The sequence below is a fragment of the Pungitius pungitius genome, chromosome 9 (assembly GCF_949316345.1).
Source record: "Pungitius pungitius chromosome 9, fPunPun2.1, whole genome shotgun sequence".
Taxonomy (NCBI): domain Eukaryota; kingdom Metazoa; phylum Chordata; class Actinopteri; order Perciformes; family Gasterosteidae; genus Pungitius; species Pungitius pungitius.
Window position 1 is genome coordinate 11,833,408 of NC_084908.1, and position 23,622 is coordinate 11,857,029.

General features: G+C 41.9%; 4 protein-coding genes and 1 non-coding gene across 7 annotated transcripts; 2 read left to right on the forward strand and 3 right to left on the reverse strand.

The window, feature by feature from the left end:
• The first annotated feature begins 1,061 nt into the window (after window positions 1-1,061).
• On the forward strand, window positions 1,062-7,687 carry LOC119218576 (WD40 repeat-containing protein SMU1-like). The gene is made up of 12 exons (XM_037473107.2): window positions 1,062-2,090; window positions 3,045-3,255; window positions 3,330-3,482; window positions 3,573-3,689; window positions 3,963-4,085; window positions 4,348-4,467; window positions 4,684-4,800; window positions 4,997-5,124; window positions 6,223-6,349; window positions 6,414-6,575; window positions 6,694-6,846; window positions 6,950-7,687. The coding sequence occupies exons 1-12, from the start codon at window positions 1,894-1,896 to the stop codon at window positions 7,046-7,048; spliced, it is 1,707 nt and encodes a 568-aa protein (XP_037329004.2). The 5' UTR covers window positions 1,062-1,893; the 3' UTR covers window positions 7,049-7,687.
• A 1,697-nt stretch (window positions 7,688-9,384) lies between these two features.
• Window positions 9,385-14,814, reverse strand: dnaja1 (DnaJ heat shock protein family (Hsp40) member A1). Its single transcript, XM_037472573.2, has 9 exons — window positions 14,693-14,814; window positions 13,242-13,393; window positions 12,427-12,619; window positions 11,692-11,796; window positions 11,306-11,533; window positions 11,107-11,221; window positions 10,676-10,791; window positions 9,985-10,085; window positions 9,385-9,860 (listed from the first exon to the last, which is right to left on the reverse strand). Exons 2-9 carry the CDS (start codon window positions 13,371-13,373, stop codon window positions 9,627-9,629), a joined length of 1,224 nt encoding a protein of 407 aa, XP_037328470.1. The 5' UTR covers window positions 13,374-13,393; window positions 14,693-14,814; the 3' UTR covers window positions 9,385-9,626.
• On the forward strand, window positions 14,771-17,493 carry aptx (aprataxin). Of its 3 annotated transcripts, XM_037472574.2 has the most exons (7): window positions 14,771-15,017; window positions 15,417-15,463; window positions 15,556-15,819; window positions 15,926-15,985; window positions 16,081-16,307; window positions 17,051-17,154; window positions 17,245-17,493. In XM_037472574.2, the coding sequence occupies exons 1-7, from the start codon at window positions 14,888-14,890 to the stop codon at window positions 17,397-17,399; spliced, it is 987 nt and encodes a 328-aa protein (XP_037328471.1). In that variant the 5' UTR covers window positions 14,771-14,887; the 3' UTR covers window positions 17,400-17,493. The 3 variants fall into 3 exon arrangements, with proteins under 3 accessions (XP_037328471.1, XP_037328472.1, XP_037328473.2); XM_037472575.2 differs by lacking the exon at window positions 15,417-15,463 and having other exon boundaries at window positions 15,581-15,819; XM_037472576.2 differs by lacking the exon at window positions 15,417-15,463 and having other exon boundaries at window positions 14,880-15,017; window positions 15,673-15,819.
• A 2,352-nt stretch (window positions 17,494-19,845) lies between these two features.
• trnai-aau (transfer RNA isoleucine (anticodon AAU)) lies at window positions 19,846-19,919 on the reverse strand. The gene has a single exon. It is a non-coding gene; the product is annotated as a tRNA-Ile (tRNA).
• Window positions 19,920-20,004: 85 nt separating this feature from the next.
• Window positions 20,005-22,500, reverse strand: scpp1 (secretory calcium-binding phosphoprotein 1). The gene is made up of 9 exons (XM_037472664.2): window positions 22,336-22,500; window positions 22,048-22,102; window positions 21,774-21,821; window positions 21,424-21,477; window positions 21,289-21,315; window positions 21,118-21,183; window positions 20,907-20,948; window positions 20,729-20,788; window positions 20,005-20,639 (listed from the first exon to the last, which is right to left on the reverse strand). The coding sequence occupies exons 2-9, from the start codon at window positions 22,099-22,101 to the stop codon at window positions 20,136-20,138; spliced, it is 855 nt and encodes a 284-aa protein (XP_037328561.1). The 5' UTR covers window position 22,102; window positions 22,336-22,500; the 3' UTR covers window positions 20,005-20,135.
• Window positions 22,501-23,622: the final 1,122 nt, after the last annotated feature.

Sequence of the window (23,622 nt, forward strand, 5' to 3'; positions counted from 1 at the left end):
TTTGTTTTCCAACAACGTCTCGAGCTTTGTAGAAGTGTTTCATTCTTTGTAATGTTGCTTTGCACTTCAGGGCCACCGTACTTTGTGATCTTCCACAGCACCTCATCATGACACGGCTCTGTGAATCAACACGAAAACACTGTTATCCGTGCACAAAAAGAAGTTCAGTTCAGTTCACTTCAGAGATGCTCACGAGTCCCAAAGCTCGAGTCCGAATCGAGTCTGAAGTCTTTCGAGGACGAGTCTGAAGTCACTGTGTGTGCGACTCGAGTCGCACTCGAGTCCGAGTCTCCAACTCGAGTCCCCATCTCTTATCAACGTCCCTTTTACCGTAAAAAAAAACATACCAACAACTTTTTACTCCTCCTTTACTCTTTATTTAATGTTTTTTTTGTGGTTTTTCCCATAAAATGAAAATACGAAGCGTAGCCGCTAAACCGGAAGTACGTAGATTTTCACAGTAAGAATCGACGCAACCGTCTGTAATGACAGCGGTTACCAGGGTAACGAGGAGAAAAGTTCATGAACGGATATAAATAAATAATCCTGGTCTGACGGGATGTGTTAGCAGCAGTAGTTGACTACACTCGCTGCTCTTGGCTCTGATATTTTTTGTACACGTATTGTTTTGCTTCAGTGAGCAGAACAGAGACAGTTAAAGGAGATCGCAGAGTAAACGGTCCGCCGCTGGAGTGCATACGTCCCGACGTCAGCGAACCGTCGGTCGGACCGCCAGCGGCACCAGCGGCACCACCGCCTTCCCGTCAGCGCCACCCAGCAGCGGCATTCGACATCTTTCTCGTGTGTGGCCGCGCGTGCGCAGCCAGCAATATGTGTCAATGTACGTGTTACGTAGGCAGGTAACGGAGGGAGCGATATAGCGAGCTCATCCGATTTTTCCTAAAATTAAACATTGTTCACGAGTCCCAAAGCTCGAGTCCGAGTCGAGTCTGAAGTCTTTCGAGGACGAGTCTGAAGTCGAGTCGGAAGTCACCGTGTGTGCGACTCGAGTCGCACTCGAGTCCGAGTCTCCAACTCGAGTCCCCATCTCTGGTTCACTTATTACAAAGAGCTCTACTCAGCCTTTCAAAGCGTATGATGCAGAACACATCAGGATGTCTACTGTGTGTCTGGGGAGTTATCTAACAGAGAGGAACATTGAGAGGATTTAGACTGCGCTGCTGTCTCCTCGTTTTACGCAACAACAGAATTATAGAGTTCACCCTTATCCAAAAAAAGAATCAACCACAGGGGTGAGGAGAGCTTAATTTAAGTGTCCTTAATTACTGGCTTGTATCTTTAAGTAAGAGCAGTTATATTAAAATTGCATTTCTCAAAAGATTGAATTAGTCAGTTTGACGGGGCGGGGAGAACGATCGCGGATGCTCCGATCTACGGACGCTCGCGCTACCCTCGTCTACCGGACCATCCGCGATCGTTACCCCCGCCCCCTTTTAACGGACCATCGGCGATGATTTCACTGGTCCGGCCCCCGTCGAACGGACCATCGCCGAGCATTTCCCACCCCCGATGGTCCGATCAACTGAGGCGCGCGCTACCCTCGTCTACGGGACCATCCGCGATCGTTACCCCCGCCCCGTTTAACGGACCATCGCCGATGGTTTCACTGGTCCGGTCCCCGTCGATCGGACCATCTGCGGCCGTTCGAGATGGTCCGATCGACGGAGTGGGAAACGGCCGCGGTGCGCGGTACCCCTGCCTTATAACAAGAGCTAATTCATACGGACTTGCCATCTTGGCTTGCTGCATGAATTACCGCCAGTATTGAAATTGTCAGTCGTCATGTCTGACGTTAAAACTCAACATTTAGATTTGTTTGAAAAAGTGACATGTGAATATTGTCCCGCTTATTTATTCGTATGATAATGCTAAATGTACGAAAACTGCAGGAATTTAGAACGTGCATCATTTTACAAACGGCGCCCCATACGAATGAGATGCGCGGGGCACAGTGTGAACACGTGTAGTGGGTTCGCCTTTAGCAGCGCCGAGCCCAGCCGTCAGTCAGTCCAGTGTGTGGCGGCAGCAGGAGGCTGCATCAGCATGGCTACGGAGATGGAGCCCTCGGAGTAAGTGCCATTTCCTCTGTGCCTTTTTGGGGGGGTAAATAACACGTTTTGGGTGATAGTTTGGTGCTGACAACCGGTGTTACACTACAAGGAATAAACATCATTGTACGTGTGGGACTCTTATGGATGCTCAATTGGGCATTACGCATGGAGCTGGAAGGTTATGTCATTGTCACTGGTATTCAATTGGGTCTTTTGCCACTATATTTGCGTCTTTTTAAAAGTTCCCTCTAACAATAACATGCGACGTTTTTTCGAAGTGCCTGATGGTGTATGCAATTTCTAAAATATATTCACATATTTCCTAATATGCCGCTGGTGTTATTTATTGTCAGGGTAATCCTTGTGCCCCCGTGTGGGGGTTGTTCAGGCGGTTTTGGAACCTCCAAATCACTGCAGCGCTTTCCCCACCAGCACGCTATTTCTGTTGTGGCGCAACTACATGTGTCCGGCACGTGACACCGCTCAAATAAACGGTGGCTTAAAGCCATGCGATGGCTGATTTGCAGTCGCTGTGCATATAGTCTCCGTCTCCTCCACTTGTGCCTGTTTATCTAATTGGCTCTCCACCCCTGAGACGGATGTGGGTGGGCCTTTTATTGGTTAGTCATCCCACGAGGAGGATTGGAGATGGAGCGTTTATTGTGGTCACATTGAAACGTATCCTGCGTTCTGGGGAGGTAATTTGGGAGTTAGCATTAAACCGGCAAAGAGGCAGTGCAGGCAGCAGGGAGGGCACTAAGGGAGTGACAGCAAAGGGGGAATGAGAAGCAACAGAGTTGTGTAATTGCTCAACAGATGGCTCTGGAGTGGGACAAAAGACCACATGTAGCAGGTGTTGCTCACAGCCGTGTTTTAAGAAGCAGGACCTCATCCCAACCTTTTAGAGGTCACCGGGCCAATAGCATAGAATCATCAGTCGCGATGTGACCATGACATTTTTTTTTTATCTAGTGTGATCCGCCTCATTATGCAGTACCTTAAGGAGAACAACCTCTACCGAACACTGACCACCTTACAGGAGGAGACAACTGTCTCGCTCAACACAGTGGAAAGCATCGACAGCTTCGTCGCAGATATCAAGAGCGGCCACTGGGACGCCGTCCTGCTCGCTATCAAGTCCCTCAAGTTGCCCGACAACACACTTATCGACCTTTACGAGCAGGTAAGTCTTTGCATCACTCTGGTGGATTGGTTACTGAGTAAGCAGCATCCGCTGAACGGCCATCTGTGTATCAGGTCGTGATGGAGCTCATTGAAATGAGGGAGGTGGGAGCCGCTCGCTCACTCCTCAGACAAACCGACCCGATGATCATGTTGAAGCAGACGCAGCCGCAGAGGTACATCCACCTGGATAAGATGCTGACGTGCTCCTACTTTGACCCCTGTGAGGTACGGAACAAGAATACGGCGTTCTTCTTTCAAGCTGCCGGCATCTTCGAGTTGTTTTCGTAAAGTGACGACCGTTGCGTCTAACTACAGGCGTACCCGGGGGGCAGCAGCAAAGAGAAGCGGCGGCGGGCGATCGCCGAGGCCTTGGTGAGGGAGGTCAGCGTGGTGCCACCTTCTCGCCTCATGGCGCTCCTGGATCAAGTTGGCGTGAGTATAGTGGTCCATATCAACGTACTTGTACTTGTATCTGTAACACTCACGTCCCAAGACTATCACCCTTATTTCTTCATTATTTGACAGGGTTGTCAGATCCTATGATGCAATGTATACTGATAATAATATCTATCTACAATTAATAATAAATAATAAAACCATGAAATGTAATATTCAAATCGGCATTTTTCAATAATCTTGATTTGGCTGAGATCTTGACTATCAAAAGTTAAATAGCCATGAATACTTTTTTCCACCGTTCCACAGTCTATGAGAATACAACAGTATCCAGATCAGCTCCCCACGGACATGACCATAGAAACATCCGGCAACAAAGACAGAGGAATGGAGAAGGAGAGCTTTCCAACGCAACTGTACCGCCACATCAAGGTAGACCACCACCCGATGGGATTAAAAAAAGTTACACTTTTGTAGTTGCAAACTATGAATTTACAGTGAGGGAAATTTCTCTTTTCATTGATGTAGTCTTTAATAAATAGCATTACTCTCCCGAAAGGCACTTGGCTCAGTCTCTGGCTGTGCTCTCAACACTCGCATCCAGACGGAGCTGAATTGTCTCGTCCTTGCTTTTTAAAACTCCGGTGTGGCTGGTCTGCTCACACGATTTTCTGCGTGTGGTTTTAACCTGCAGTTTGGGCGGCGGTCACACGTGGAGTGTGCTTGTTTCTCTCCCGATGGGAAATACTTAATCACCGGATCGGTGGACGGGTTCATCGAAGTCTGGAACTTTAAGACCGGAAAAATCAGTAAGGTATATCAGGCTTTAAAATGATGATGCTTAAATATACAGAGACCTTTAGGTTCAAACTATATTAAACTGTTACCTGGTTGAATCACAGAAACAAACAAACCAACACATACCAGTTTATACAACAAAATATGAGTCTTAATATATCTTATTCTTCCATTTATTGAGGTTATTTTATTATTTTGTCCTGTTCTGTGTGTGTTTTCATGAATGAATTAGGATTTAAAGTACCAGGCCCACGACAGCTTCATGATGATGGATGGTGCTGTGCTGTGTATGTGCTTCAGTAAGGACACAGATCTATTAGCAACAGGAGCTCAGAATGGCAAAATAAAGGTTTGTATCTCTCTAATGTTGTTTGACACTACTGTCAGTTGATATTTTTCTGCCAATTTGTCAACGTTAGCAAGCGCTCATTGTGTTCACATTAAGTGACGTCTTATTACCCACGTATGGAAATGGAAATGAGTCTTGTTTCGGTGGTGGTCTTCTCCTCTCCAAACACCGTGTGTGTCGCTGTGGTTGGTCGTAGGTCTGGAGGATTCAGAGCGGCTCGTGCCTTTGCAGGTTCGAGCACGCTCACAACAAAGGTGTGACCTGTGTGAGCTTCTCAAAGGACAACAACCAGATCCTCAGTGCCTCTTATAACCAGACTATCAGGTGGGACGTAAAACACTCCATGCACAACCTAATGACTGATATTGAAATTAGAAAAACTACTTATAGAAGCTGAACTCATGGTGGAGACACATACTGGAGGATATGGCCGCTTTACAAGTGATAACATGACATGATAACGTGAATAACATTACATTGGACTGGACAGTAAAATATTTAAATGGATAATACAGATTGGATTTATAAAATAAAAGTCAATACCCACATTGTAAAATCATGTAGCACAAGTTTAAAAAAGAGACCAAACATGGTGGGAGCCTTGTTCAATTTCTGGATTTTCTGGCAAAGCTCTGCTTGTCTTCTCTCTGACGTCAGACATGATTCACAACGGATTCAAAGGCAGGCGCATGAAGAAGAGATCAGAAATCTGCCCCCAGCTGATTACTCTGCCGAAGGCACTTGGCTCGGATGTTTCTAAACGATGGAATAAAATGAAACATCTTGTTATTATTAAGTCCTTTTTTTATTTGCTTATTTACTTAAGTGGGGGTTGAAAAAGTGGGGTTGAAGGTTTAATGTGCGTCTATTAAGACATATTTCTTATTTATTTGTTGTCTAGCAGTAATTAATTTAAAAATGCTCCATAACACCAGCAGTCAATGCCTGACATCACATGCTGCACCACACCTGAACACGTCTTCCTTTTACTTCCCCTCTCTCTCTCTCTCTCACACAAACCCTCCCACACACGCACACACGCACACACACACACACACACACACACACACAGAGGGACACAGACTGCATCCCCGCCCTGTAGCTGAGGAGTTGAACATCTATTTGTGTGAGGTGTGGGCTGAGATCTTCTGCTGTGTCTGAGGCACATGTGCTGTGCTGTGTGGGTGAAGCTGAGAGAGACCATGTGCTCAGGCACAAAGCTGCAATGTGTCCCCCGTCACAAATTCCCAGAGACGGGCCGCAAAATCGTCCTCCCAGAGACGCAGTGCATCAGAGAGCTTTTGGCCTTTTAGTCATGGTTGCGCTTAACGTGTCGCTCCACACAGGAGCTGATTCATCACAGGAGGCTGATTCATCTGATTGAGTGTTTTTTTTTTTTAAACGTGTGCCTGGTGTTTTCAGAATTCACGAGCTGAGGTCAGGAAAGACATTGAAGGAGTTGAAGAGCCACTCGTCGTTTGTAAACGATGCATTTTTCACTCAAGACGGACTTCACATCATCAGCGCGTCATCCGATGGCACAGTGAAGGTACAATGAGCGACGCGAGTTCGCGTCTGTGAGAGCTACTTAAAACCGTTTGTGCATATTTTAGATTTGGAACACAACATCGTGCCAGTGCATCCACACGTTCAAATCCGTCTCCCGGACCTCAGACGACCCCGTCAACAATGTGATTCCTCTCCCCCAAAACCCGGAGCACTTTGTGATTTGCAATCACTCGGACACAGTGGTCATCATGGACATGGACGGTCAGGTGAGAGCTCCCCCGACTCATGATCCACACACCATTGGTCACACTGTTTTTGGTTATGCTGATGCTCACGCGGGGGGAGGTGGTGGTGGGGGGGGGGTGTGTCTTTTTTCTCATCAAGACCGTGAAGACCTTCAGCTCGGACCAGAAGCAAAGGGCCGATTTCGTGTGCTGCACCCTGTCGCCCTGCGGGGGGTGGATTTATTGTGTGGGAGAGGACTTTGTTCTGTACTGCTTCGAGTACGCGACGGGAAAGCTGCAGAAAACACTGACCGTAAGCTGCCCCCCCCCCCCCGATAACACTGGTCTTTTAGGTTTAGTTGTTTTCACGGTAAGGTGGAGCGCGTGGTGACGCATGTTCTCCCCTGTGACCACAGGTTCACGAGAAGGATGTAATTGGCATCGCTCACCACCCACACGAGGATCTGATCGCCACGTACAGCGAGGACGGCCTCCTGAGGCTGTGGAAGCCTTGAGCTGTATACGTAATTTTTATTACGTATAATTTGTTAGTTATTTATACATTGTTAGTTTTATTAAGTGATCCAACTTCACGAGTGCAGTTTGAATCCCAATTTTTGGGGATGAAAATACATGATGGTGAACTGCTGAGCAAATATTTTTAATAAAACAATTCCAATTCTTTGGGCATAAACAAACATTATCAGGTATATTATTTTTCACCTTCGGTTTATAATACTTTTGTAACTTTGATTCGGGGGATATTGGTTCTGTCCTCCCTCGCATGCTACCTCAGCACAGTCTAAGTTTGACCACAATAATGTTAGTACTTAAAAATATGCATGATGACTAATGACAAACCTTAACTTAGCTCCAGTGACACTTCTTTGCATCCTGTGTGTATGTAATAAATGTATCGAACGTGGTCGCATTACTGTCAGTTTGAGATTGTGATCAGTATGCCTTCAAGAGGGCGGAGCTACTGCCTCCACCAGCATTTATTATGTATTTAGCACTTTATCATCTGTCTGTAATATCATCCATGTGTCATTGATGCAAAATAGGTTGTATCGTATATTGAAGTATATATATATATATACTGTATATATTACTGCCAGTCATGTCAAATGATTTTTAAAAAAATTTTAATCACATTTACAGTTCCCAATGGGTTTGTATCATATAAAGATATAACTCACTGTTGAGTATCAGATCAATGTACCTAAAGTATTGATAACATTTAAATTGTTTTTTTTTTTTTTAATCAAAGACTGGAACCAGTAATACATACCGTCTGTTATACTTTCCCGTCCCAAAAAGGTCTTTCTGGAGATAGCTCTTTTTAAATGTCACTAATGTCCTAAAAAAGGTAATATCAGAGAACTCAGAAAGTAAAATCAACATTTAGAGACCATCAAACTGCATTTAATTAGAAAACATTTCCATAAACAAGAAGATCATTGGTCCACACACGCACGCACGCGCACACACACACACACATACACATACACTAGTGAAATTACAAACATGTTACAAACACTTTGAATTGAGCTCCCTGGTCGTTATAGGCTCTCATCAATTTGCATTTGCTTAAAGAATGAAAGGAATCTCCTGTGTGGTAAGCATAGTTGTGTTTTACAATATCCAAGGCAAAGTAATCACTGAAAAAAAAAAACTTGCATTATAGCTTCAAGTTAATTTATAAGACTTTTAATAAAGCAGACATTTCAGTGAGGTACCAGCCGTGCAGATTTTAAGTCCCTCCATAACATCCCGACTTATTTGGCATTTACAATTAAAAGACTTCATTTCTTTTGTAATTTCCAAATGGTTTTAAAATCACAGAACTGAAATAATCCTAAGAACAATCTTTAAAGAAACTTAAACCATGCCTCTTTTAAGACTTGGGTGCAACTTGGCACTGGACCTTTAAAGAGAGGGAAAACATTTGCCATGAAGGCATTATGGACTGTTCTAGGAGGTGGGTCTAACTAAGATAACTTTTTGCCAAGTAAAAACTCCAAAACGCATAAAATCTTGAAAACCAACATTATGTTAAAATACTCATTCTGAATTTGAGTTATCCAGAAAACCCGCTTACTAAGAACACCCCTGATCTCTTATTCAAAATAAAGTGACTTCTTACTCATCCATGACCTAATACCTACCCTGCTATTAATATGCAGTCACATTTGGCTCACATCAACCGGTTTTGTTTATACATATAAGATGTCCTACATTACGCAATAGGTTCAAAACGAAAAAAAGAAAAGTGGCATCACCAGAGAACTGATTGCAGCTCAAAAATATTAAAACCCAACTTAAATATTTGTCTGAAAATTCTACATTAGTGGCTTGAACCTAAATACTGCCATGCCTGAACCATGATCACCTTTACTGCTGAATCGCATGTTCATGCCACATTTTTGAGATCGTTAAGAAATGTCTATAAAATAGCCCTTGAGAGGGTAAAACAGCAGAAACGTTTAACTCAAGTCTCAATGCACAGACGGCTCCATCTGAGGATTGGGTCTCACACACACACACACACACACACACACACACACACACACACACACACACACACACACACACACACACACACACACACACACACACACACACACACACACACACACACACACACACACACACACACACACACACACACACACACACACACCGGATTGAACAAGTCATCAACAACAACTGATTTAGTATAAAAAAAGGTTATTTTTTATCTTAATATTGGCATATGTTTTAGTGTAAATGCATAAAAGCAGGCAGTCTTTGTTGAGACATGGGGTTTACTTAAGCCTTGGAAACCCCTTGTCTATAATCACAGTGACTGAAAAAAAAGAAGAAAGAAAGAAAAGAATAGTTAAATAAAGCCCAGGTGATGAAGTAGACTCCCGTTCACCCAGAAGTTTAATCTTGGAACTATGATACTCGACTCCATCCGTTGAGAAACGGTTTTCTGATTGAGATCGGAAGAAAACCACAGCTAACAAAAAGTGCACTAAATTCCAAAAAAGGTGCTTTACTTAAGAGATGAGGGGATGGCTTCTGGATTAAGAACTGGCCAGTGGTTATTTAAGACGTCTGGCACTGAACGCCACCTGGGCTGGCATAGTCGTCTTCCTCCATGTAGTAGTACTGATGATTGCGTCTTTTCCTGTTGTCAAGGTCACAGTCCTCCAGGTCGGCGTAGATGTAGAGATCATCGTCCATACTCTCCGGCTGCTCTGGATCCAGCTTTTCTGGGAGGTAGCGCTCCAGCATCTTCAGTTTGTCCTCGGAAAGGAAGTTGGCTTGTGGGAACACCACCTGAAATGAGACAGGCGATTTTACTACATCGACCATATGTGTGTGTGGCTAAAAGATGAAAAGAAGCTGACTGATTGAGAGTGTATATGGTATGGTGGTATGGTAGTATGGTAAAGCTTCTTACCGAAAAGTGAATAATAAGGCGTCCCTTTTCAAACGGTCGGCGATACATGGGCATCCCTTCATTCAAGACGCACTTTGTGTCTCCAGGCTTGATCAATTCCCCTGTGATTAAGTCAAATTGGGCAACGTTAGTCATGGAAAACTATCAAAATAAGCACGGGCCCCCTTTCTCTGGCGTTACAGCTGCATGTGTTCGCTGGTGTATTGTCCCGTCTCGTATCTCTCCATTGCTCAACGGGGTGCACCTGGCCTGGGAAAGAGGTGCTGAAAAGCTTGTGAGCAGAATGACGTCTCAGGTGTAGGGACTGCTGCCTCCCAGCCTGCGACACCACACACCAGTTCCCGTTCTAAATTAGTTCAGTTTACCAGCACATCAATCTGACAGATTAACATAAAGGGTTTAATTCACACATTTTAGCATCACTTCAGTAAGTGTCTGTACATTGAAGTGCAAGGAACACACTGCAGCATTTATTCAGCTCAATTTTTTGTGTGAACGCAGCATAGGAAGTAGCATGACGAGTGATGTTTGTTAGATTAACAAGCAGTTCATTTTTAATTTATTAATTAATGTAATTATAGAACAAATACATTTTTTCAATTTCAAGAGCTGGTATCTTTCAATAGATGAAAGCGTGCCCTTAACTTGAAATAGAATAAGGGGCAGGGTTGCATTGACTTGTTGGGTTTACCTGGATGTGAGGTGATGAGGAGTGTTCGGTTGTCTAGTGTCTGAACAGGTTTCTTGAAACCACATAAAGCCTCAACCAGCTGCAACTCCATTGACATGACCAGGTCCTCTCCTTTCCTGAAGACCACAAGTTGGGAGGGGGATAAAAACTGGTGATTTTATTGGGCAGACTGGATTTAAAAACAAGTGTGCTGCGATGTGGCACAAGGTAGCGTGCCAACCACTAATACTTTTGGAAGAGATATATGGACACTTTAAACATGATGCAAAGTTAAATGAGACTTTAAGTAATAGTTTAGATTTATGCTGGTTACCAGAATTACACAAAAATGTTATATACACCATCTATACAATATCAATACCATCAATGCATCTAACAGGGCAGAAAGTATTTTAGTAACAAAAGAGACCTGGTAAAAGAAAATAGGATACCTGGTGAAATGGGAATGTTCTCGCTGGTCCAAGACAATGATGATGTCACCTGGCTCAATTCCCGGCTCCTGGTCTCCTTCACCGTGGAAAACAATCTTCTGACCATCTCTCATTCCTGTGGCAGTTAAGTGATGAAGTTGTTTTTATTTGCTGGTTCCCTCCTCAGACAGTCAGAAATAGATAGAAGATAAACTCTCACCTTTGTCAATGTGGACCTCCAAAATCTTCTTCTGGCGCAGGATCTTTCGCCCTGTGCATGCTTTGCAGCGGTCCTTGTTGCTGATTCTCTGTCCTTGGCCCTGACAGCTGTGGCACACTGTGGAAACTTGCTGCACCATGCCTGGTAACAGCTGGTGCATGCGGACTTGCATGCCCGTGCCATGGCAAGACATGCACATCTGTCCAGCTCCCTTTCTACTCCCACGACCTGCAAAGAAAAGTAAACTGTGAGCAGGTCAACAAAGATGTAGGCTTTGTTTACTTGTATCAATGTGTGCTGAAAATTATTCTTGGTTTACTAAACATATCCAGCAACGGAAACCAACAACAGCATGGAAAAAGGAACTCTCACAGGAAAAGACGTACCTTCACATCTCTCACAAATAGTATTCTTCTGGAGAGCAAGTTTTCTTGTAGCTCCATTATAAAGATCTTCCAGCGTCACGGTTATCTGATGAACAATGTTCTTCCCTAGGGCAGACAAATCAGAGGTTTCAGCATACTGTTTCTTGGAAGAAAGAAATGATAAACACACCTATTTCATCAAATTCCTTTTATCTCATCAATGTGTATGTCTACAAAAACTAGCTATTTTCTGCTGCCAACCCTAAATTATAAATAAAAATTGTACAAAGAATGTAACGGAAGATGACATTGGGCAATAATTGCAGATCAGCTGTGTGCCAAACCCTACATTTATAAATAAGATAATACGTTAAGACGTATTCTTTTAAATATTCTAACCTAATAATATGCTAAAATATATATTTTCTTTATCTAAATAAACCTTTTGGAAGACATCCCCTTAATTTAGTTTTAGAACAATTGACACCATGAAATGTACTGGGCAATCTAGGTTTCAAATGTTGTAGTTTGGACTAATGATCGGATAAAACAAGCAGGCACAAGTAACAGATTTATCGATAATGAAAATAATCAGTAGCATTTAACAAACAACTTAAATCCTACAACTCTCTCTCCTCTCCAAAAGAACGACCTTTGACCCAGACAATGTATTATATAGCTTTACACAATTCAATCAGGCCTAAACGATTTAAAAAAAAGAAAGACATCATCTCAGCTTAGTGATGATTTCTTTACCTTTACGCTCTCTGTGCATTCGGCTCCCCCCGCCAAAAAACAAGTCAAAGATGTCCATGGGTGATGCAAAGTTCCCCCCACCGCCGCCACCACCTGTCCCTCCTTCCTTTATAGCCTTTTCACCTCCACGGTCATATACCTCTCTCTTCTTGGCATCTGACAAAACCTCATAGGCCTGTGAGATCTGCTTGAACTACAAAGCAAAAGAAAATACATACACTTATTTGAAAAGAGTAAAAAAACAATGCTGGCTATATAGCTGCCTAAAAAGGTATTCAATATTTGGCATTGTATGCAACAGAGTGAAATATTACTTCCATGTAGCCTTGGCATATGCCACATTACAGTTTTGAACAGAAATTACACTGCATTCAGTCTGACATTGTTCCATTTTATATGTCCAACAGCCCATACATTTTTTACAGTGTTTCCACTACCCTTGTAACAGGGGGGGGGGCATCCTCCCCACCTACCTGAAATTACTCCCCCGCTGAAAAAGTGTCCAAGTTTCCACGCACAGCAGTTCCACACTGACATGAATAAGTTGGGAATATGTGCGCGAGAGCTCACAGCAGTGGGGCAGAGCACCCGAGTGACTACTCCCCCCTGGTCAGCCGAACCATTTGCCAGACTATTACCCCCCCCCGGTCGGAACGGCCCGACTATTACACCCCTTCGCCCTGAAGTTGTAAACCTAGGGGGAAACACTGTTTTACATTTTGATATAAACAAGATTATCACAAATGTCAATGCGAGTTAAGTTACTTGCATACACATCAAAACACCAAATTTTAGTCTGCAAAAAAGAAACTTACTTTCTCTCCTTCAGTAGGATTTTTGTCAGGGTGATATTTTAAAGCGAGTTTGCGATAGGCCCTCTTCAGTTCGTCAGGAGTGGCATTAGCTTTCACGCCTAATGTGTCATAGAAACCGGTTTCTTTGACCATGTTTGTCTTTGATGGAGAACCTTGAAAAAGTAAGAGAAAGGGAAAACATAAGCAGTAAGTTTCAGAATCAGCATCATAGAAACCAGTATAGCTACGTAACAGTAGAGTGAGTTGAGTCCTTATTGCTTGTTGACAAACTGAGTAGCAATAAGGCTTACGTAATGCTTGTATGAATGTTTCTATAGCACAACATGTCAAAGCCTTCCTTTTCAGGGATCAAGGTACGTGCCCATTGGTATTTGTAAAATAGCACCATATGCATAGACATAAAATGACACCATGTGTTGGTTTCTCAGGTTAGTGGTTTTACAACACTGCCTTAATATTTATTCCAATAAATGTAGCACGGAATATGGCTGTGATAAGGGTCAGATGTTATGTGTAGGGCAACACTCCCCTGTCATTTACGTTATGTACACCTGAGATACACACTTATACAACTAGCCTTACTGCAGTGTAATGTAAAAGCCATGGGATAATTACAACATTCACAACGGTTCCTTTCAATATTTAAGAAATTATGTTTTGAATCTATTTTGATATAACCTTATCCAGCATAATGGATTGGACATAATGGTTTCTCAGTATAAGTCAGTGCATCAGCAATCAAACCTAACATTATGCCTGAAATGACCATTAAACAGATGAAATACCTATAAAATAGCTAGATATACCGTATATAAATTATTTTGATTTAACGTTAATTAGAGAAAATGCACGAATGAGCCCAACAAGGTGGTCATAGTTTATCTTTCTATTTTGATAATGGGCAATATGGTTTAACTAACATAACGTACTGTTGATGAACAGTCGCGTGTATAGTTATATTACTGCAAATACATATTCGAAATTTGACTTATAACGTAAGTCAGCTATCACAAGGTACACGGCGGAAAAGTAAAACCAAAAACAGATCAAATGACACGTACTTTTTACACGTCATGCGTGCTTTCATTAGCGTTAGCTGGGGATAACTTAACGTTAAATGTGTCCTTAAATCAGGTGGGTGCTGGGGCTGTCAACCACGATTAATCGTTGTATCACCACCCCGGGTTAATATTTGTTTCACATGAGTATTGATGTGTGGCATATATTAGCATGTACCTGTTACCCTGTTTGTGATGAAGCCGACCAGGTTTTACACCTATGAGGCCCTTCTTACTGTAGTTAGCTGGCGTTAACGTTACTTAACCTAGCACTGGATAGCCCGGCATATGCTAACCTGCTAACTCTACTAATGTTTTTCTTACGATTTTAACAGTAAATAAATGTGACACTCGTGTAAATAAAGCATGTAGTCATAGTTCATATTTTCCAACCTTGTATGAAACAGTAGTTTGGATCCTCAAAACCTCAGGTCACAGAGACTCTTCCAGAAGCTTCTCTTCCAACCCGCCTCTACAAAAATCCGATTTGGTGACGTCAGTTTCCTGCGACGAGGCGACTCAACAATACAATGCGTGTTGCTGTTTTTCCAACCAAATAGAAAATAGCTAACGACATACAATGTTAAAATGCCAATGTGCTGGCTTATCAGTGAGGGGGATAGTCATAAACCCATTCGACTGCCACATCAACAGACAGTTGTCTTGGGTCGAGGTCCAGAGACGACTATTAAAGACAAAAAATGCTCTCGTCACCAAGGTAATAGAATAGCTTTATGTCATTCAGTTAAGCATTTTGAACATTTCTCCTTACAAAGTATGTGATGGTGATTATCATACAAACTGAGTAGACACAAAAACATAAATAACGTTTAATGGCGTTTTTTTAGGGAATTAAAACATTACATTGCCACCACAGAATCCTCTGTTTACGGCAATGGATTTCAAACCTAATTTGTCTGCAGGGGACACAATTCAAATTGGTCTACTCTACTTAAAGTTTATTTGATTGTGTACTATGTATTTTTTAATGTCTTAGACTAAATATTTATTTGTTATAAATGGTGATCATTAAATCTGTTGATTATTCATATACTTTGTTTTCGCAAATTTAAAAATCAAACTTGAATTGGTGCAATGTGATTCCCTTCTCATCTAGTTGAATTGAAAGCAGAGTGCAACAAAGGTTATGTCAAAGTAAAACAGGTAAGCAAAATTGATTTCATGTAGTGAAAAATTGTGCTTGTAATCAACTGCAATTTCTTCATCATTCTTTGTCTCATTTCTTTTGTTCAAAGTTGGGCTTGAATCCTACCTCTGTAGATTCTGTGGTGGTTGGTAAGGACAAGGAGGTAAAGATGAAGGCTGGACAGCAGCTTCTTATTGTCAACCAGCTCTACCCATACACAATACAGTTTAAGGAGGATGCCGCCAGGGACCACGGCGGCACCAAAAGACCACCAGAGCTGTCTTCAGAGGACAGAGAGAGCCGCAGACAGGAATCAAGTCTGAAAGTAGCCAAACAGTCTGAAAGCGGCCATGAAGAAGCTACAAAAAGCAGTGTAAGACAGTGTGAGCACACTGCTTTCAAATCTTGTTTTTAAGATGTTTGCATGTTTCTATGGATTGTCCATAAAGAAAGTATGTTGAAGTAACATTTTATTGTAGGAAAGCTTTGGGCATTGGAGCCAAGGTCTGAAGACCTCAATGCAAGACCCTAAGATGCAGGTAGCTGTTCACAGTTAGTGTAATACTAAATTATCTGCATCTCTATGACATTTGTTAGTGCTTGACTTACTGTTTAAATCTGATTTTTTTTAAAGATATACAAGGATGATAAGGTAGTGGTTATCAAAGATAAATACCCCAAAGCTCGCTACCACTGGCTGGTCCTTCCGTGGCAGACCATTTCCAGCCTGAAGGCCTTAAGTAAGGAGCACTGCGACCTGGTGAAACACATGCAGCAGGTGGCTGACCAGATGGTTCAGCAGTGCCCAGATGCTAACTCGCTACGTTTTCGTATGGGGTACCATGCCATCCCCAGTATGAGGTAAGAAAGTCCTGTAAGAAAAGTTCTGTTACACTAAGTCCATGTTGTTGTTGTTTTAGCCCTTCTGCTATATGTTTTACACTATTGTAAGCCATTTTTCTAAAGCATACACTATTTTGTATAAGTAGCTTGACATAGTTTCTCTTCACATAGAAAACAACTGATTTCAGTTAAACAGGTCTTTACCTATCTAGGATCTTTCTAGTCTTATTTTTTTACATTGTTTCTCTCCTTGTTTGAATGTGTTCAAAAGAAATAAAATCTGTATTCCATGCTTTGTATATGAAATATGTTATACCAATACACTAACCTGACTCTCACTGACATAGTAGCAAACATTACCAAAGCAAATCAGAAAATTCAAAAGTGTTTTTCTAGTTATTCTTGTAGCTGAACTGCTCTTTTTGTTTTTGTGTACATTGTTGAGACTGTGGTCTTAATATAGTGATTAGGAAGAAGCATTCCATTCATATTTTTATTTCTTGATTTAAAAGTTAATTATTGCATTATGAAAGTAAATACCACAAAAGGGCGAAAGTAAGCTTTGTTTGGGTCATTCACTTTTGACAGAATTTAGAGGGCTATCATCGATTTTGTGCATACAAGTCAAACCACCAATAGCATTTGTACGGCATTTTGTTCAATGCAAAACCACCCTGTTTTTTGGAGAAGGAGGAAGAGGATCAGCAGGACATGAAGACACACAAAAAAATAACACTTTTGGTCAAAATTCTCTTTTACAGTCAAGTACACCTGCATGTGATTAGCCAGGACTTTGACTCTCCTTGTTTAAAGAACAAAAAGCACTGGAACTCATTTACGACTGACTATTTCATGGAGTCGCAGGGTGAGAGCAATTTTGTTATTTTACAGAAGTATTTTATGTACCGCTACATTTTTTGTTTGTTTGTTTATTACACCTCTTTGTTTTCTGCAGATGTCATTCAGATGCTTGAAACAAATGGAAGAGTCGACGTGAAAGAAGGAACCAGCGAGTTGTTGAAACTACCTCTGCGCTGTCACATCTGTCGCAAAGATATTCCCACTATACCAGCTCTTAAGGAGCACCTAAAGTCTCACTTTCCCAGCTAAAAAAGTGAACTCAATAAATGCCTCAAGTCTTGATTGAATCATGATGGATTGAAGTGTGTTGGTCATTATGTTTGCCAATAAATTCTGAATCACATTTTTCTTTTTAAATCATTTTGTGATAGCAGTTATAGTATTGTGGATGCAAAGAAATATTAGGTTCAAGAAGAAGCTCATGTGAAGATACATTTAATTTATTATGGATTTGATCCGGTATTAGCCAAATATACTCTGGGATACTCGGAAATCCCAAATTATAGCAAATGTTTTTTCTACAGTTCAAATGCCTTAAACGGTTTCATTAAATATTTTCGCGAGACCTACTGGACACCGCCCCTGGGGGCGGAGCTATCGAGAGACGTCAATCAAGCCGGCGGCACACTGCCGCGCAGGAATAATCGGTGCCGGATGAGTGAAAACACCTGTGTGTGTGGGTGGGAGGACCATTGGCGAACACGTCTCCAACTAATTAGGAAAACAATGGTCCACGCCCCTCACTCACTCGCGCTCCAGAGCAACTTGTTCAGATGGCGCAAAGACCATAAGATCATCCTGGTATAACAGCCTTGTTAAGTTCTCATCGCCAAAGATTGACATCATCATTCTCATAAAGGTGGCAGGACTGTTTGTGAGGCCTTGGGGCATCCTGTTATATTCATGGAGACCGAATGGGGAAGAAAACGCTGTGTATTTCTTGTCGTCCTCATGCAGCCTGACATTGTAGAAGCCTGATGTGAGGTCCATTGTGGAGAAAAACACATGTGTACAGTGCAGCAAGGAGGTCCGTCTGATGAGGTAATGGGTGTGCGTCTGTTGAGTTGAGTTGCTTGACTTCTTGCAGCTAACGTTGCATTCGGAAGAAAAGAGTGGACGATGAAGATGAGCCATCTTTAGCCGCCTTCGGCATATTTATTACGAGCGCTGCTGACACATCAGTCTCACGGTCAGACAGCCTTCATTGCCTCCTATATAAGAAACGGCAAAACATTTGGGACAAACAAAACAGTAACGCAAACGCGTCCACTTTAGCGCCCCCTCGTGGCTTAAGCTTAATACAGAACGGTACAGCATTACATTATTACTACAACTGAGGACATAATGAACATATTTTAACACCCCCACTTGTACTCAGATTGCTATCCTCTTAAGCAAAATGAAAACAAAAAAAAGAGAATGAATGTGGACTCCTGTCATACACATGTCAATCTCCAAAAAGAGCACCTGTAAACTTCCTCAGTTTCAACTTATTTACAGGTTTGGTCATTACATCAGCAATCATGTTATCAGTAGAACAATACATCAAAGTCACTCTTCCCTCATTCACAGTTGACCTGATAAAGTGATACTTTATGTCAATATGTTTACATCTTCCTCTGTTTACAGGGTTTTTGGCGAGAGCGATTGTTCCCTGATTGTCCTCATGTACTACAGTTTGTGTGTACTCATAGTCATCTATACCTTCCAGTAACTGTTCTAGGTATAGACATTCTTGTATGGTTGATGCCAGTGCCATATATTCTGCCTCGCATGTGGATAGCGCCACAGTAGGCTGCTTTCTAGTCTTCCATGAGATCAGAGAGCTGTACTGACTAAGGCTCACACAGTATCCTGTGGTACTGCGTCTATCACTGGTATCAGCCGCCCAGTCTGTGTCACTGTAGGCCTGTATACCTAGTTTCTCACTGTTTCTCCTAAAACGTAACCCTTTTTCTGCTGTTCCTTTGAGATATCTAAGTACATGCTTCACAGTGACCCACTGTTCCTCTGTAGGCTCAGCAAAGAATTGTGACAACCTGCTCACATGAAGCTTAAATCTGGTCTGGTGCAAACAGTCAGATATATAAGACTTCCCACAGCCTCTCTGTACATCCTGACATCTTCCATCTTTGCTGCACCCCCAGTATACTCCAGCTTTTGCTCACAGGGTGTTTCTCTTGGTCTACAGTCTTGCATATTAAAACGCTGTAGTATCTTGTTAGTGTACTTTTCCTGTGACATTTTTACACACCCATCTGACTGACTTGACCGGTTGAGGTTGAGATCTTAAGTTTGAGGTTATGGACCCCGATACTCATTTCCTTTTGGGGGTGTAACCCCCCCCCCCCCCAAAAAAAAACAAGATCTCAGCTGAGAATATTTAATTGCACAATAACAAAGATGTCTTTTATTTCAAACCCGTGGCACCTCGCACGCCGTCACGGCCCAAAGGCACAGGTGGACCACTTCGGAAATTACTTCAAAATAGCATTCGCCCCAAATGAGGAAAAAGACTTTGCAGGGCTTTTCAACTATTTGACACTCTTCAACTGTTTGTCGCCATCAAGTGTAACCCTTTATATTCAATCAGCTCTATAAAACTAAGCATCGATCTTTTATGTTCCGATGCAGCCTGAAGATTTTAGCCAACCTTTTGTAATTTTTATGTGAAATTCAAATGTAAAAGCAACTTTGGCCAGTACGGGTATCGAACCCGCGACCTTGGCATTATTAGCACCACGCTCTAACCAACTGAGCTAACCGGCCACACCCTTTGAGGCAACCCGTGTGTGATCATCTAATTAATAAGTATAGAAACATGCAAGGACCCATAGCAATTTTATTTATCTGTTTATTATTATTATCAAAACAAAGTATGTGCTTAGTCTCCATTATTGTCAAAATATCAATCACATATACAAAAATCAATCAGATGCAGTTAATATGTTAAGTCAATAGTGGGAAAAATAGAGCTGCACAACCTCATCTCCTTAAACTTAACTCCCTTTCATCGTCATCTGGCACCATCAGAGAGTCCACTGAGTAATGAGCGTCGTCTCCTATATCTTGGAACAAATATTCTTCACTCTCACAGCTCTGAGTTCCGTTCACACAGTCTTTGGTTTCGAGTTGTCCCAGCAAAGCGTTGTCACTGGCATTGCTCTCCTCCACGCTCGCGTTGGTGTCCCTGCTGTCACTGCTGTCACTGGTCTCACTGGTCTCGTTGCTTTCGCTACTGCTGCTCTCACTGCTGTCACTGGTGGACGCAGTAGCACCTTCGCTGGTGTTTGCACTGTCGCTGGTGGTGTCACTGCTGTCAGCGGGAGTCTCCACCAGCGGCAGCTGTGTGTCAGCCCCCTGTCGGATGGTGGTGCTATTATTGGCCAGTTTTTTAGTCAGTTGCTCTGACTGACCCTTGACCTCTGTGCTGGAGTTGTCCTCTGCACTCTGAACTCGGATGACGGTCGCAAACGCTTGAACCCAACTCTGAAGCAGGGAATGAGGAGTGTATGGTGTTACTCCACTTTGATCAGCTAAATAGAGACATTGTGTTAAATAAGAAGCGTTGCACCCACCTTCCGGATGTTTTCCTCACTGCCCATGCTATTATCTGTGGTTTCAGCCATGGAGTCTGCCTGGGGAAATACAGTGGATATGAGCCAAATGTGTGACCAGAATGATGAAGTGCCACACATTAACATTTCACCAGCATACTAGGTTTCACAAAAATACCATGGTTTTAATTAGTCTTACCACATCTTTCTCATCCAGTAGACTGTTACTCTCCTCTTCAGTCTGTTTTTTGAAAGAATACATGCAGCTTTAGAAAAAATAGAGGACACTTTTGTTTATCAGTTATATTACTTCCACAACTCTTAAAATATGATTAAACTGAAGAAATGAACCCAAGAAATAATAATAATGTAGTTTAGTGATTACAATAAAGTTAAAAAAGACAACAGACCTTATCTTCTGATGTTGATTCTGTTGATGTTGATTCTGATTCTGATGAAGACTCTGAACTCTGACTCTGGAAAGATATCCAGAAGATTATTCGGTCACATTAACTACTTATGAGGTCTTGAGATTAATTCAATCCAAATGTTTAGATCCCATGCAAAAAATGATAACTTACTTGATTTGAGGAACTTTCTTCAGAGCTCTGCAACAGAAATGGGAAAATATACCCATAAAGGGGTAAAGAACTTAGCAATAGTGATGCATAAAGTCAATAATAATTTCCACTTTACTGTAATAAATGTACGCATACCAGGAGCTCTGAGGTTCCATTCTGCGATGATTGTAAAACGGACAAACTTTCAGTCTGGGAAAGAAAAACACATTATTCGCATGCCGTTGTATTTTTAATTATACTGTATAAGTGCAACGCCCTCAATCATCACAATCAAGCCATTGCTGCATATGGGTGTAGACACACGGAATAGTAAACAGTGTCTGAAATGGGAATTGTCTGGAGGTCTGAAAGATCTTCAAGTAACCGCACCTATCGTTGACAGAACACAACCTGCCTTCAGGCAAATGATTTATGTGTGAACAGTTTTGAGTTCCTGTGCTGGAACACCAGGAGTCAAATGGGAACTGGTTTCAGATGGCACTCACCGAGTTTGAGTCAAGCTCATTCGATTCCAAAACGGCATTGAAGGAAATCTATTGGTGGAAAAAAATGAATCAAAGGTCACACTTAACATTAAGATCTGAAATTAAGAGTCTCTTAGTGTGCAATATATATATATATCTAAATTACAGTATTACTAAAAAATATGCACAAAAACCTGATGCTAATATTTCAAGAAACTTGATGCATGTGAGTTGAATGTTCAAATTGAAAAGCCATGTCATAGTATTTTTCTTTTCTTCCGTTCACCATACTTACTGGATTGGCAAAAACTGCTCCCATCAGGCAAAACATTATTATGTTGACCATCATTCTGTAACAGACATACAGGATGGGATTAATATCATCACTGATTTTACTGAATTCATTTTACAATACTCATATTCTATACGTTCCCCGACGGAAAATTAGGGTAAAGAGGTTTGCATCATAAGAACACAACAACAAACAAACAAGAAACAACAATTTCAACTTTGGAATACTTAAAAAAACAATAGCGACAAATCAGTCATGTAGTAAGTGTAATTCATGAAGTACATTTTTTACCTTTGTCCTTTATATTCCCAGCTTGAGCAGGAAATGTCGTGTTCAGAAGCAGCAAACAGGAGCCTATTCAGAGCCGCGTATGGAAAGCTGGCAGTTGAGGCCGTAAAAGCTCGCTCTGTGGATCTGCAGTGGAAAGCTCCCAGAACAACTGCATATAAGTAACCTTCATCAAAGCGGTTGCATCACTTCCTTCCGGTCGTCTTTGGACTGTCGGCACGCGTGGGTGAACTTGTTTCCCGCAGAAAAGGCTCAAAACAACATTCCCACTGGCACGATTATGGGTGCAAACACCGGAGATGCATGCTGCATGTCCTCCGCCCCCTCTGGAGCCTTCAGTGAAATATAGTGTAGCATTCGAAACCATAGGGTTTGTGGCACGTTGAGAAAACAAGCTCACCCACTCAGTGGGGAAAGGAGGGCCAGACGGGGTTACTCTTGTTTCCGGGGAAGAGGATGGTCTTTATTTTTATGTTCAGTTAAATTATTAAATAATTAGATATATGGAGCCGGCGAGAGGCAGTTTTTCTCATGTGTAGATTGAAAATACAATGTAAAATTACACATTATGGTTGAATACACAAACTTTTATTTAAGAATCTGCCATATTTTGTAACCTATTGTCCTTGATGTTACATAATGTTATTGGAAATGTGTCTTGCTCATGAAAATAGGGGCGTGTACAGTAGAAAGCCTAAATTAAGGCTTGTATTTTTTCCTTCGTAAAACTGTTTCCTGGATATCCATATATGGTCAGTGCCTAAAATACAATTATAGAATTTCTTGTTTAACCTCACTTTGGATTTCAACCGTGCAGCAGAAACATGTAATTAGACTGGATGTTCACCCGTCTGGAGCCGTCTGCCAAAAAGCCACAGCTAACCGTTGTTGTAAGCTCCTGTTTTAGCAGCAACACGCTGAAAGAAAAGGAACTATTTCTTCACAGTGGAAAAGTAAAGAAAAACTCACAAATAGCCAGCCAGCGTAGTTAGCTTGTATAAATCATCAATATTGGCTAATTGGCTTTTAACAAGAAGCCAAAGGATGCTGCTTCTATACAGATCATTTGAGCCAATAATTACAAAGATAAGGGTGGTTTAACACATAATAGAACATATTGTCTTGGGACTTTAAGAAGGTAAACTTCAGTATATAACTAATGTTATAGTACAAAATGAACCGACTGCACTGTAATACAGGTGTTGTAATACGTCTGGACCATTAATGAATCCACATTTTAAACGCAGGATTTTTACATTTTTTTGCTGGTTATTTTAGCTCAATTAATTA

Bases quoted from the DNA above. Each gene is read 5' to 3' on its own strand.
- dnaja1 (XM_037472573.2), bottom strand. From the start codon at position 13,373: ATGGTCAAAGAAACCGGTTTCTATGACACATTAGGCGTGAAAGCTAAT. The intron at 11,534-11,691 runs GTACGTCTTTTC...TTTTCTTTGCAG, and splicing joins TATTTGTGAGAGATGTGAAG to GTCGTGGGAGTAGAAAGGGA. The intron at 9,861-9,984 runs GTAAGAAGCTTT...GTCTCATTTCAG, and splicing joins GCCTTATTATTCACTTTTCG to GTGGTGTTCCCACAAGCCAA.
- aptx (XM_037472574.2), top strand. From the start codon at position 14,888: ATGCCAATGTGCTGGCTTATCAGTGAGGGGGATAGTCATAAACCCATT. The intron at 15,820-15,925 runs GTAAGACAGTGT...ATTTTATTGTAG, and splicing joins AAGAAGCTACAAAAAGCAGT to GAAAGCTTTGGGCATTGGAG. The intron at 17,155-17,244 runs GTGAGAGCAATT...TGTTTTCTGCAG, and splicing joins CTATTTCATGGAGTCGCAGG to ATGTCATTCAGATGCTTGAA.
- LOC119218576 (XM_037473107.2), top strand. From the start codon at position 1,894: ATGTACGAAAACTGCAGGAATTTAGAACGTGCATCATTTTACAAACGG. The intron at 4,801-4,996 runs GTTTGTATCTCT...GGTTGGTCGTAG, and splicing joins CTCAGAATGGCAAAATAAAG to GTCTGGAGGATTCAGAGCGG. The intron at 6,576-6,693 runs GTGAGAGCTCCC...TTTCTCATCAAG, and splicing joins TCATGGACATGGACGGTCAG to ACCGTGAAGACCTTCAGCTC.
- scpp1 (XM_037472664.2), bottom strand. From the start codon at position 22,101: ATGATGGTCAACATAATAATGTTTTGCCTGATGGGAGCAGTTTTTGCC. The intron at 21,184-21,288 runs GTAAGTTATCAT...ATATCTTTCCAG, and splicing joins AAGAAAGTTCCTCAAATCAA to AGTCAGAGTTCAGAGTCTTC. The intron at 20,789-20,906 runs GTAAGACTAATT...GTATTTCCCCAG, and splicing joins TACTGGATGAGAAAGATGTG to GCAGACTCCATGGCTGAAAC.